At 41.3% G+C, this 12,784-nt stretch overlaps 2 protein-coding genes across 6 annotated transcripts in view; both read right to left on the bottom strand.

Annotated features, from left to right (window-relative positions):
* Positions 1-3,408, bottom strand: part of LOC107657821 (polyadenylate-binding protein 2-B-like) — a 14,896-nt gene extending 11,488 nt beyond the window's left edge. Inside the window, exons 1-4 of one of the 3 annotated variants that reach the window (XM_016446072.1) lie at positions 2,922-3,408; positions 1,403-1,511; positions 1,020-1,087; positions 707-813 (exon numbers count right to left, since the gene is read on the bottom strand). In XM_016446072.1, coding sequence (XP_016301558.1) covers positions 707-813; positions 1,020-1,087; positions 1,403-1,511; positions 2,922-3,056 — 419 coding nt within the window. In that variant the 5' untranslated portion in view covers positions 3,057-3,408. Of the gene's footprint in view, positions 1-706; positions 814-1,019; positions 1,088-1,402; positions 1,512-2,529; positions 2,648-2,921 lie in introns of those variants that run through there. The other 2 variants (XM_016446073.1, XM_016446074.1) reach the window with 2 other exon arrangements.
* The window catches only part of LOC107657820 (zinc finger homeobox protein 3-like), a 29,192-nt gene that overhangs the window by 11,523 nt on the left and 4,885 nt on the right, over positions 1-12,784 (bottom strand). For 2 of the 3 annotated variants that reach the window (XM_016446069.1, XM_016446070.1), the window contains exons 4-5: positions 8,588-12,636; positions 6,920-7,863 (exon numbers count right to left, since the gene is read on the bottom strand). In XM_016446069.1, coding sequence (XP_016301555.1) covers positions 7,489-7,863; positions 8,588-12,636 — 4,424 coding nt within the window. In that variant the 3' untranslated portion in view covers positions 6,920-7,488. Of the gene's footprint in view, positions 1-6,323; positions 6,327-6,919; positions 7,864-8,587; positions 12,637-12,784 lie in introns of those variants that run through there. The other variant, XR_001630721.1, reaches the window with a different exon arrangement.

Raw genomic sequence — 12,784 nt, 5'->3', positions numbered from 1 at the left:
TATGCATATTATGCATATTGTTAAAAATGTAAAAGAATATGAACAGAACACTGTGTTCAAAGAAGCTGTGTTGCATCAAATCACACTGATGCAGGCATCAAAAACTAAATATGCATATTGTTAAAAATGTAAAAAAATATGAACAGAACACTGTGTTCAAAGAAGCTGTGATTAAAGTTTTGCATCAAAAGTTACCCTATGCAATGTGGCAAAATTGAAAACAGCTTGAAAACACTGTGCACCAGAATACCACAACAGCTGAAAAAAAATCTCACACCTCACAGTCTCAAGATCACATATAAACCGTGTAAAACCATGCCACGTAACAAAAGGCCTGTGCCTACAGATACCGAGTGGCCCATTCAAAAAGAGAAAATTATGTTCATATCGATTCTGAAGAGAAAAGTTATTTTAAGGTTTAAAATAATAAGAAATTACGTGTGCTTTATTAAACAAAACGTCTTTACTAGTATCACTGCCAATATGCCTTGAATTTCAGAATATTTGTGCATTTCTTCAATGGCTACTGTTCAGTTTGTGGGTTGAGGTGATGCATCAGTGCCTCCCCTAAACCTACGGTGCCTACTCAGAGCAGATGCTGCACGACGGAGAACAAGAAAATAAGATGGCAAAGAAAAAGACGAATGTCAAAGATAAGCAAGTGGAGGTTAAGAGAGAAAAACAAACAGAGGAATGCATGAATTACCCTTTGGGGTGTCCTGTAAACTTGTCACACAAGATGGTGACTCTGTTTACAGAACCACAGCCATGGAAATGCGCCTCCAACTCCTCTGCCGTCGCACCATAATCCACCTGCAAAAGACAAAATCAAATCACCACTTCTAACATGTCATTAAATCAAGCATGCTATGAAAAATATTATGGCATGCGACAAACACAATATTATATGCAACATATGAATGTAGTATTAAATTAAACAAAATGCATGCAATATTAAATGCAACAAAATACATAAATACAGCTCGTAACCAAGGAGGAGTGAGAATAATCACCCATACATTTCCAACATAAATAGATCTCCCATCTGCTTCCATCTTCTCTTCAATGGACATAATGACAGGACCAGCTGCAAAGAGAAACACACTGTATTGCCATGCAACTCTCATCCATCGCCATATGCAAGCATGTGATTTAGCACAGAAACCATTGTCTGCAAGTTTACTGCATAGCTTCACGGCTGAAATCTAGGATACGTTCAGTTTCTAGTCATATCTCGATTGACCTCAAATGGTCCAGTACTAGTTATTCTTCTCCCTCTAATGCAGTCATATTCATCAGCCCTGTCTGTTTTGCAGTGCTCTCCTTTGAGCTCAATCTTCCCCAGACTTGCCCGTTCACCTCCCTCATTCATTCATTCATTCATTCATTTAGTCTCACTCACCAGGTGGAGGACTGAGATTCATCTGTTTCTCCACCTCGTTCTGTAGCTCCTTCAGTTTCTCTGCCTCCTCCTCCATCTCTCTCACCCGGGCTTTAATTGCTTCCAGCTCCTGAAAAGGCAAAGTAATGCACATATATTAACTTTATCCATCAAAAAGCACAGTATATTGGTAATTTAACAAAACTGGAACTGAACGTTTTGCATAACTACATCCTGAATAAATGATTTTGGTGTCCCTCATCGACAGCCACATTGGATCTATAGTGCATCAATATCATGTGTTGCTGCTAAACCCATTCTGAAACGCACAACCAATTTCTTTCCCAGAATGCACACACATTAGTTCTCACCAGTGATCGTGGACACAGCATGCACATGCACTTTCACACAGGACCGTGCACTGAGCGCTTTCAAACCACCATTTATTACTGTCCAGTCAGCAAGACGCCCTAAGCATGATGCCATCCGTGCACGCATTGTTGTGCGCGAGAGAACACACTTTTGGTGTGTTCACACGCACGCACACCAGTTTCAGCAGTGCTGCATTGCAGGGCAGTGGGAGTCGCACTGGATCGCGAGTAAAGTATCCCAGAATGCATGTGATGGCCTCTTTCACGCAATTAAAACAAGATTTTCCATGATACGATCAACAGTGACTAATTATTTAAATACTACAGATCCTCACTGCATGATGAAATAAAGCAGACATGCATTCAGCATGCAAATGCATGACCTACTATAGCTCCAATAATGTTAATGTGCATGTAGAGAAACGCACCAGCCCAGCCCTAATGCACCATCCCCATCACAAAATCACCAACAAATGATGCAATACATCACGAGCGGCATTTAATCTTTAACGCAAAAAATCATCACGGTGATACAGATGTGCATTACATACAGTGCGCTTTGCCCACCGACAACTCTGTAGTTTTCCTTAATGTTCCCAATTCGACGCAAACTCTGAAAATAAAAAGCATCTCACGCCTCTTTTTACATGTCACACACGTCGCATAAAGATGTATTCCATTGCAGAGGCCAACAACAATCACGCGCAGTTAACGTTACCAACGCGACTTACTTTTGCACGGCACAAATATTACTGATCAGAAAAGAGGCGTGTTTACCGTGAGCCGTCTGCTTCTTTGCGGATGGACCCACACTGTTGCGGCTAATGGCGGCCTGTCCTACCCTCGCCCCTGTCTCTCACATCTCCCGTCTCGCATTTTTGCAATGAAGATTTTTTTCCCCCGCTAGGTCGACAGATCTGGCGCAGAGGAACCCAGACCGATGTTGCGCCAACATGGCGGCCAACAGCACGCATGTCACTCACTAATTCTACTGCACTGCGTGAGCCACAATGGCGGACAAACCGACCTGGCAAAACCGGTTTCGCGTTAACATTAATATTTGTATTTCGTATGAAATTCACATATTTCTTTTGAATGTGAAGTTGGGGGGAGTTCTCAATATGAAAACAACTAGTTATTAAAGAGAGTATAATGCGTCCTTCACTCACCGGATCTTCAATAGCGGCCTCTCCCTCGTCTAATCCAGGTTCTTCATCTCCGACGCCTGGGTCTTCAAGTTCTGAGTGTCCCGGGTCTGAGTCCAGCAGAGATTCCTCTGCCAGTCCGTTACCAAACTCCGCCATCGCCTTATTCCCGGTGGTCCGACGCGCCTCGTGGCTGCACTACAGGCCTCGACTCTCACAGGGGGGGAGCGAGAGAGAGGGGCAGGGGAGGGAATAAAAAAACGGCGGAAAACGCCGCTCACTAAAGTTAAAATGGGGAGTAAAAGCCCGCCTCGCTTCTTCTGGAGCTCAAACGTGTCCTTTAGCGGAAAAAACAACACTATTTATTCAAATATAAATAAGTTTAACTTCGTCAATATGTCGCACTTACTACTCTATTTACATTAGAAGACAAATTCAAAAAAGCAAAGCAAATGTGTATTCTTCGCGAGGGCTCGTGTGTTCCAGAACAGAAATGGAAGCCGTGGGCGGGGATTCTGAGCCCTGCAGGCGCACCATCGATGGGTGATTGGACAATTCCTCACTTTAGACACGCCCTCTTAACGTATCGAGAACGGTTATTGGTGTTCTCTTGGGATATTTCTCTGCGCTCGCCGCTTATACTTTACCAACAGCGACTGTGATTGGGTAAAAGCAGCGTCAATCACGGCTGACAGACTACCTTTAGATTGAAACGGTGTTTGTAGAGGATTATAGCTACTATGCAATGTTGCCATGTCCGCTCAATATAATTCACTTTGATTTACACACACACACACACACACACACACTTTAAACATATTTAAGCTTCCTAGTACTTGGCCTAAATAGCACAATAAAGTACTACCAACCACTTAAAGCAGTTCAGTTGTCAAATATCAGGAATTAGATTATATACAGTGTGCTTTATTTATTCATTTATTTATTTTCTCTCCTTTCATCTCAGGATGTTTGTTTTTGTCTGTTGATAATTATATCCCCACCTACTGTCAAATCCAGTCAAGTCACCTTTATTTATATAGCACTTTATACAATACAGATTGTGTCAAAGCAGCTTTACAGTGTCACACAGGAAAATAGTTTGTCAATAATGCAAGAGGACAATAACAAACAGTCAGTTTTTCAGTTAAGGTCAGTTCATTAATGATTCAGTGATGTCTTCATCCAGTTCAGCTTTCTTTCAATAGTGTCTGTGCAGTCAAGATGACAATATTGCCAGAAATGAAGTGTCTCATACTGTTGTATAAGTTGTGTTACATACTGTACAATTTCTAAGAATTGTTTCTCCCTTTTCCATTCCCCATGTGTGCGCACAAAAGACAAATTTAATCATTCATTTTGATGACCAATAGTTGTAGATGGCCTTTATGCAAATATTGGAATATTCATATTTTATATATATATATACACTGTATATATACAGTATCTCACAGTGAGTACACCCCTCACATTTTTTGTAAATATTTTATTATATATTTTCATGTGTCTTGGCAATCTTCTTATAGCCTATGCCATCTTTATGTAGAGCAACAATACTTTTTTTCAGATCCTCAGAGAGTTCTTTGCCATGAGGTGCCATGTTTAACTTCCAGTGACCAGTATGAGAGTGAGAGCGCTAACACCAAATTTAACACACCTGCTCCCCATTCACACCTGTGACCTTGTAACACTAATCGGTCACATGACACCGGGGAGAGAAAATGGCTAATTGGGCCCAATTTGGACATTTTCACTTAGGGGTGTACTCACTTTTGTGGCCAGCGGTTTAGACATTAATGGCTGTGTGTCGAGTTATTTTGAGGGGACAGCAAATTTACACTGTTATACAAGCTGTACACTCACTACTTTACATTGTAGCAAAGTGTCATTTCTTCAGTGTTGTCACATGAAAAGATATAACATATTTATAAAAATGTGAGGGTGTACTCACTTCTGTGAGATACTGTATATGTATGAAGAATGTACATATTTAAAGTACATTTTCAAAATGGAATGTACTCTTGTTTAATGTATGATTTATGCAAGAGTCACTTATTTTGGACTGCTTTCAAGTGAGATCTGGCAACAATGCAATGCACAGTGGAATTTCTAAATCTTCAATATAACTTCACCCGAAGTCTTACCCACTATGTGACATGAATAGGCCTACTTTTTCAGTATTTGTTATTTTGTCTTCCACATCAAGCAACATTTGAAGCCCAGTGTTGGGTGACAAAATATACGTTTAAAATATTGTACTCATTTCTCTGAAAACCCCGACAAGAATGTCCATAATATTTATATTAATTAGTGCTGCCAACATACAACTTAAACATAAAATATTAATATATCTACATAAATGATAATGGTAATTTACACAATGAAGAGAAACATCAATACATGAACTTCAGTTTATTTGTTTTCTGCATAAGAAAAAAGGAGAACCAACACAAAATGAAGGTACAAGTGAGGGGGAAACAAGCTTAATCAATATTCAAATTTTTCATAAGACTGCCACCATTATCGTTCAATATTCATATCAATGACATCTCTAAGTCTGAGATGCCATTAAAACCGTTATGAATCAATAATAATCAAAAGTGATGAAAGTACTGAAAAATAGTAAGTAGTACAGTTATAACAAGTGATAATCAAGTGTCAATGAAAAAGTGAAAAGATAATATAAAAGCATTTCTCCATATTCTACCTATATACTCTGAACAGTGCAACACCGTGGGATCCCACGTCCTGTAGCACTGCACTACAACCCAGTCCATGTTAATTTCATATGAGCTACAACTTGACACCAAGTTGAACAAAAACAACTTGTATTTACTGGGATATAGCGAAAACAAAATTTTTCTATGAACTTCAAGTGTTCCAAGCGGAGTTGTCTGAAATGCATTTATCTGTAGCTCATGCTTAAACCCTGGACTAGTTCAAAGTGTCAAGGCATGGGAGCTCCATTTGCGGTTTGCATTACGAACACTTCCAATCAAGATTGCTTTTTGGTTTCTTTAATGAGACAAAGCAAGAAGAATAACAACTTTGGAATATCATTTTCTTAATATAGTTCATTAAAAAAATCTTTTTTAGTTTTGCATTTTGTTAAAGTATTAATAGTATCAATAATAATATACAACATAAACCAAAAAGGAAAATCGTCTTTAGTATTTCATGTCCTTCAAATCACACCTCCTGTTGCCCTGATGAGTAGTTTCCAGGTCCACTAAAGCACCCTGTCTTCTCTCCTGGTGAGTTTTAGAAAACATACTTGAATCTACTCAGTATGAGCACTCTGTTTGCAACAACACAAAATGCTTAATGAAAGAACAAGAAAAAAAAAAAGATGACAACTCTCTCCCATAATTCTAAAATGCTTTTGCTTTTACCATAAATAAATGACTTTTGTGTTTGATTTATATTGACAAGCTGGGGTTACTCCCTAAAAATCCAAACCAAATGAAATGGTTTATCAGAGGGTATAAGGTATATAATTTCGATGTTCCACAAATCCATATAAAATTGTGTAAGTACAGATTTGGCTTTGGCTTCGTGCACAGCGGCAAGGTCTGATCCATTTTTTTTTTTGTCGGTGTTTAACTATGTGCAATGCAAACCCTTTAAAAATAACATTAAAAGCTGATTAATACTTCATAATAGTTTGACATACACTAAGATTTCACCATACAACAAAATTATGTTTATTTTGCGGAACACGAAAACCTTAAAAAAACATGTTTGAGACTTTAAAAGGGTCAAAGTGCTGTATGATGACCATCTGACAACTTTAACGATCAACGACAGCTCTGCTGATGACTACAGGATTGTCATGATGGTTGTTCAAAAATAGCTATCGTATTGTTAACGTCATCCTCATTTTAATGTATCTGGATTCAGAACACTCTCCCAAATTCTCCATATTCCAGACTACACATTCTCTGTCTTATTTGTCATTTCATTACCATCTACTGTTAGCACAGTCTAGAATTTTCTTTCAACTGAGCCAGAAGGAAAACTGGTTGTTTTCTGTTTTCAGAATACATTTATTTGAATTAACAAGATGATTGGAGATAAATCGGCTTAGAAATTACTCTTCTATATAGACTTAAAAAACAGGCTTAAAGACCACCCTGGCTCAAGCAAAAGCAGTACCACAAACATAATTGACAACCCAGAGCACTTTGGTTGAGTTTTTTGGGTGCTTCAAAACTGTTTTGTGTAAATGTGAGTAGAATAGTACACAACATAATAGAGGAGTTTAAACGGAGATGAAATTGTGAAAGATGGACCATAATCACATAAGCATTAGCATGTCCATGATTACTATTTCAGTAGATTATTTATAGTAAAATGATGCTGTGGCAATAGGTCATTAAAAAGAGCCCTGTAAGCAAAGACTCTATATAATAATGATAATAATGTCTCACTGATATCCAAGGAGAGAGAACGAAGATGGCCAGAGTCAACTGGGCCCGCTCCAATTTTAGAACCTCAAAAGAACATTAGCTTAAAAGACAAGCACCCATCTTCTCTCTATTGAAAGCCCACAAGTCTAGTGGGTCTGTAGACAAAACCAGCTTGAATTCATTGTTTAGCTGGAGCTGCTTGCTGGTGATGGGGTAGAAGACTGGTTGGCAACACCAGTAGACCCCGTACCAGATCCATTGCTGACCAACGATGCTTGCTGACCAAAGTTAGTGGTTCTCAGAGTGGCAAGATGTCGAGCTGAGAAGACATGGTCACGTGCTGCAGCCCTGGATTCGAATTCAACCCCACAGGCCTCGCACTTGCCTCTCAGAGTCTCACGGCCTGTTGTCTGGCCGATGGTATATGATAGAGTTGGTTCCATAACTGTCAGTTGTACAGGTTTGGGCAGGATGGGACGGTTGGCTCGGAGAGCATTATATTGTAGGTAGCTACCCGAGCTGACGTCTACCTTCTTAGAAGGGTCACTGGGATTAGGAGACTGTGTGAAGAGACGTAAAAAATGACAATGTTAGTGTCATTTCATTAAAATAAAAAGTAAAAAATGTTAAGCAGTATCAATAAAAATAAAGAGAATTGGTGACGCACAAGTGACGCAGTAGAGACGAAAATGTGGAATAAAGTCGTTATTTTTGTTTTCTTAGTGCAAAAAAGTATTCTCATAGCTTTGTAACTTTACAGTTGAACCACTGATGTCACACGGAATACTTTGTCGATCATCTTGGTACTTGTCTGGACTTTGAACGTGGCAGTTACCTTGCTGTCTATGGGAGGGTCAGAGACCCCTCAGATTCCATCAAAAATATCTTAAATTGTGTTCCGAAGATGAACGAAGGTCTTACAGGTTTGGAACAACACGAGGGTGATTAATTAATGACAGAATTTTCATTTTTGGCTGAACTAACCCTTTAACTTCTATTCTTACAATCTTTTTTACTTAATTCATGTAGAAAAAAATGCAAAAATACTCTGAATCATTCTGAATCATTTTATACTATGTCAAAGAGAGTAATAGAATTTTAATTAAAGATGACTCTTTATTAGTGCCATTTTATCTTATCTTGTCTACTGCATCTGGCACATATCCTGTGTTGCTATGACATTAGAAAACATCTCTAGACCTCGAAGGCCAATGACATTATAGCAAAATACTAAAATTTGGCACGAAAGCAGCTGCTTTGCAGTATTAAATAAAATGTCCTCACCATTTTCTCTTGCTGAAGCCTCCAGCGTTTCTCCTTGGCACGTGTATTTTGGAACCAGATTTGCACAACCTTTAGTGGAAGCCCAAGCTCTGTCCCCACCGCCTCACACTCCAGTGCATTAGGATGAGCACATGTCTCATAGCACGACTGCAGGATGGACAGCTGAAGACAGTTCAGATGAGTTCGAGGTCGTCTTGGGGTGGAGTTCTGCTGCATGTAACTTGTTTCTTTTTGGCTGTGACCGGAGGATGCTGTAACTGTCACAGGGGATGGCGTGGTAGGGGTGGTGGTGGTAGTGGGCGTAGGTCGCTTTGAGCTCAGGCCTAACTGTTGTCTTGACAGGGTGTTGATCTTAAATGGACCTTTCTGAGACCAATATTTGAGCCCATTGTTTTTCTGAGATGCTAAGGCAGAAGGCTTGTTAATTGGTGTAGTGGACAATTTTTGCACCATATGGCTGGTAGTCCCAGACTCGACCCCTCCTTGGTAATCATCGTCCTCTTCATCGGTATGGTCCGACTCAGCTCGTGCCTCTTCAACCTTCTTTTTCAGAGCAGATCGAGATGTAGGAATCCCACTGACAAGCAGAGGGACTGCAACCGGTGTGGCCACTGTTTTAGGAGCTATTTTTACCATTGTAATGGGAGTTACTTCTGCTTTGGTCTTGTGAACTAATGAAGGACTGGTGGACACAACGGTGAAAGAGGGTGTCTGATTTGGTCTACTTGGACCTTGAGTGGGAGTTTTCAGGGGCTCTTTGACCTCCTTCACCTTATCCGTCTTTGGAGGAACATTTCCAGTTTGGGGTTTTGCAGAGGCCCAGCCAGTAGAGGGACTTGGGTTCGTTTTAGGTGGGATTGAGAATATGGGCTTTGAGAGTGGCCAGGTGAACTTAATGAGTGGTTTCCCAACAGCTGCCAAAGTGCCATCACTGATAAAACGGACCTCTCCCTTTCGCTCCCTAGCCCTCATATTCTGGAACCAGATCTGAACCACTTTCTTTGGAAGGTTCACCCACTCAGATATTTGTTCAAATTCATGCTTTCCTGGGTTTGGATCTTTGAAATAACATCCATAGAGAACATCAAGCTGGTCAGCATGGATGATGGTCCTAGACCGTCTCATGTCCCTGAACCGTCTGACTTTTGGCCTTTTTTGCTCCCGTTCTTTTTCTCGTTCCTTTTCTTTTTCCCTTTCCATGAGTGATGAGCTAACTTTTTCTGCTGCCCTCATGTACACAGTGCTAGTCTTAGCCAAATTATTGCGATTAGTTAAAGTACTGTTATTGGAAGATGGGATAGCAATGGCAGAATCTGGCTTCACCTGAACAACAATAAGACTTCCATCTGTAGGAACCCCAACAGTCGCTGGTCTCAATCCCAGACCATCAAGCAAATGACTTTTCTGTATACAGGGCTTGTTAGCTGTGGAGCCAGATGATGATGTTGATGATAATGTAGAGCTGTGGTTTTTCCCCATGCTTAGATCCAAAGCAGACTCACAATTATTACCATTAGATAAAAAGGAGTGTGTAAGAGAGGTTGCTGCGGGTGCATTAAGGGGGTCCGAAAGTGCTGCTGGGCTTCGAGTAACTGCTTGAGTGTTTGAAAAGGCTATTTTACCCCGATCACCTTCAGAAACACCAACCCCAATAAGTGATGAAGGAAGCGAGAGTACATATGGACTGTATAACTGGGTGGAAAGTGCAGTCAGAGACAGGGAAAGGGGCAGTGACTGCAAGATTCCAGCTGGAACACCCTGATGATCAACTGCAACTGAAAGAGGAGTAAGAGGGTCTGCTTGTGCCTCCAGCTGAAGATCAAGATCTACATCTTGCTTCTCCCGCTTGATCTCCACCGCTTCCTTATCAATCTCACTCTTTCTTTTTTTCCTCTTTATACTCTGTTCATCATCATATTCATCCTCAGCATCCGAGAGGAAGACTGTAGTAGAGCGAAGAACCTTTCCACCACCACCTGACCTTTCAGCTGTTGGCTCAACCTGTGAAGACTGTTTGATTGGGCTACCTGATTCCTCCCTCATAGAGCTGCTTTTACTTTCTTCATCAGTAACGATAATAGATGTGTAGAACTCTTCATTTTCAGAGTCAGATGTCAACAGCAGTTCTCTTGGGCTTCCCTTACCAATTCTGTGCCTTTCTGCACTACTGGATAGGTCAATGGCATGACTACCTGTCGCTGATGGACTGTGTCCATCTTCACCCTCATCTATCATTAAATCACCTTCTTCCTCCATACATCTGTCTCTTTCATCATGGAAGCTGCCTAATCTCTCCCTATCTTTGGATTGCCGGGCATCTAAGAACCACTTGCGTACTTCTTCTCCATTTAGCCCTACCTCCCTGCCAAGGGCTTCGCAGTCCTCCCGCTGAGGACTAGACGTTTCAGCATCATCTCGTGACTCTAAAAAGGCCCACAGAACCTGAGACTGGAACTCAGTGAGCACAGGCCATCCTGAAGACAAGAGGGGTTGAAATTTTGCACTTCTATGGCCTGAAGATCTTAAGGCAAAATTAGTGTTACGAAAGGTACATGTAGCAGCAGCAGAGCTGTTCACGGTATGTGTATGGCTGAGACCCTGGTATGGAACCAAAACACATGACAACGGACTATCATCCTGAAGGACTGGGGCTGCTGAGGATTTAGTTACTTTGGAGTTTACATCTTCCTCCTCACACATCTTTTCACCGGTCCCCTCGACTTCCATTTCATTTTCTTCTTGCTCTTTTTCATGACATGTTGTACCATCACCCACAATTTTCTCACTTTGCTCCTGTGTATTCTCACCTTTAATACATATCTCTTTTTTTACCCCATCGATTTTCCAGTCCTCTTCAGATTTTACTGACATCTGCTGATCGCAAGGCTCAACTTTTATCTCATTGCATACTCTCATGTCTGCAGCTTTGTCCGGCGTCTTGTTGGTCTCCTCTAAACTCATTTGAGTGGTGGTTGGCAGGCCAAATGCAGCCCACTGACTTTGCAAGCCACTGAGTCTTTGGGCCAAGAGAGCCTGTTGTGCAGAACTGAGACCAAGAACTGGCACTGCCTGCTGCAAAAGCTGGTTTGGAGACTCTGGATTCTGGCCCTGGATTTGGGTTTGGAGTCCATTCAATACCAGGGGCATGAGCATCTGAGGCTGCTGGGGTATAAGCTGTGGGGTACCTGGTCCTGATGTTGCAGACGTCCCGGTTGTGTAGAGAGAAGGAAGAATGGAGTGTGGGAGAGAATTTGAGCTGGAAGTCAGGAGAGTGAGAATAGCAGACATGGCTTGTGCAGAGGCCACCGGAGAAGAAAGTAATGAGGGAGCTAGCTGAGGCTGCACCTGCTCTCCGTCTTTGGTTGTTACTGCTGATGCAGTCAGGTTTGCTTGGGTGACACAATTGCTGGTGGAGGTGTTAACTAACTGTGTGGTGCTTCCTACAGTGGTCGCAGCCAAGTTTGTAACCATGGATCCAGTTCCTGTATTTGCAGTGGAACTAGGAGTGGCATTACCAGCACTCCTGCTGCGACTCTGGTGCAACACAGATTTTAAATGACTTTCTAGGGTGATGGCATGATTGTAGGAGACCCGACAGACAGCACACTGGTATGGTTTGTTGGAGACGTAAGGTCGAGCCAGGAAAGGGGTTGAGTCACTCTCTTTCAGCGACCCGGTTCTCATTCTCTGAATATGGGTGGTTGAATTATAATGAACACTCAAAGCCGTTCTAGTGGGAAATGACTCCAAACATGCATTACACTTGAACGGACGGTTATCACCTTCAGAGGCAACATTGTTTTTACAGACAGATCTGCCATTGCTGACAGAAGCCTCTGATGTTTTTATAGTTTGCTCCGCACTGTCCTGATCTGACACCAGGACCCCAGCATCACTTTCCTCATTTCTCCCTCCCTCCATCTCTTCATCCAGCACTTTTTCCTGAGAAGAACCACCCTTGTCACCTGCATCTGTAGATTCACTCTCATTTTGGGAAGCCATTGAGGGAGATTTTGTGTTCTCTAAATGTTTCAGCTGAGATGTGTCATCTGAATTAAATGAAAATTCAATATTAGTAAGCCTTTTAAAAAGTCCAAAATGAGTTTTGTAACACTAAAAAATTGGCTAATTTTATGCAGAATATATAAAACAGGTCTTGGACAGGGAATCCTGTAGTAGTAATGCACTTCTTCCGAT

The sequence above is a fragment of the Sinocyclocheilus anshuiensis genome, unplaced genomic scaffold (assembly GCF_001515605.1).
Source record: "Sinocyclocheilus anshuiensis isolate Anshui unplaced genomic scaffold, SAMN03320099.WGS_v1.1 scaffold7, whole genome shotgun sequence".
NCBI classification, from domain to species: Eukaryota; Metazoa; Chordata; class Actinopteri; order Cypriniformes; family Cyprinidae; genus Sinocyclocheilus; species Sinocyclocheilus anshuiensis.
This window is presented reverse-complemented; position numbering and strand designations above follow the sequence as displayed.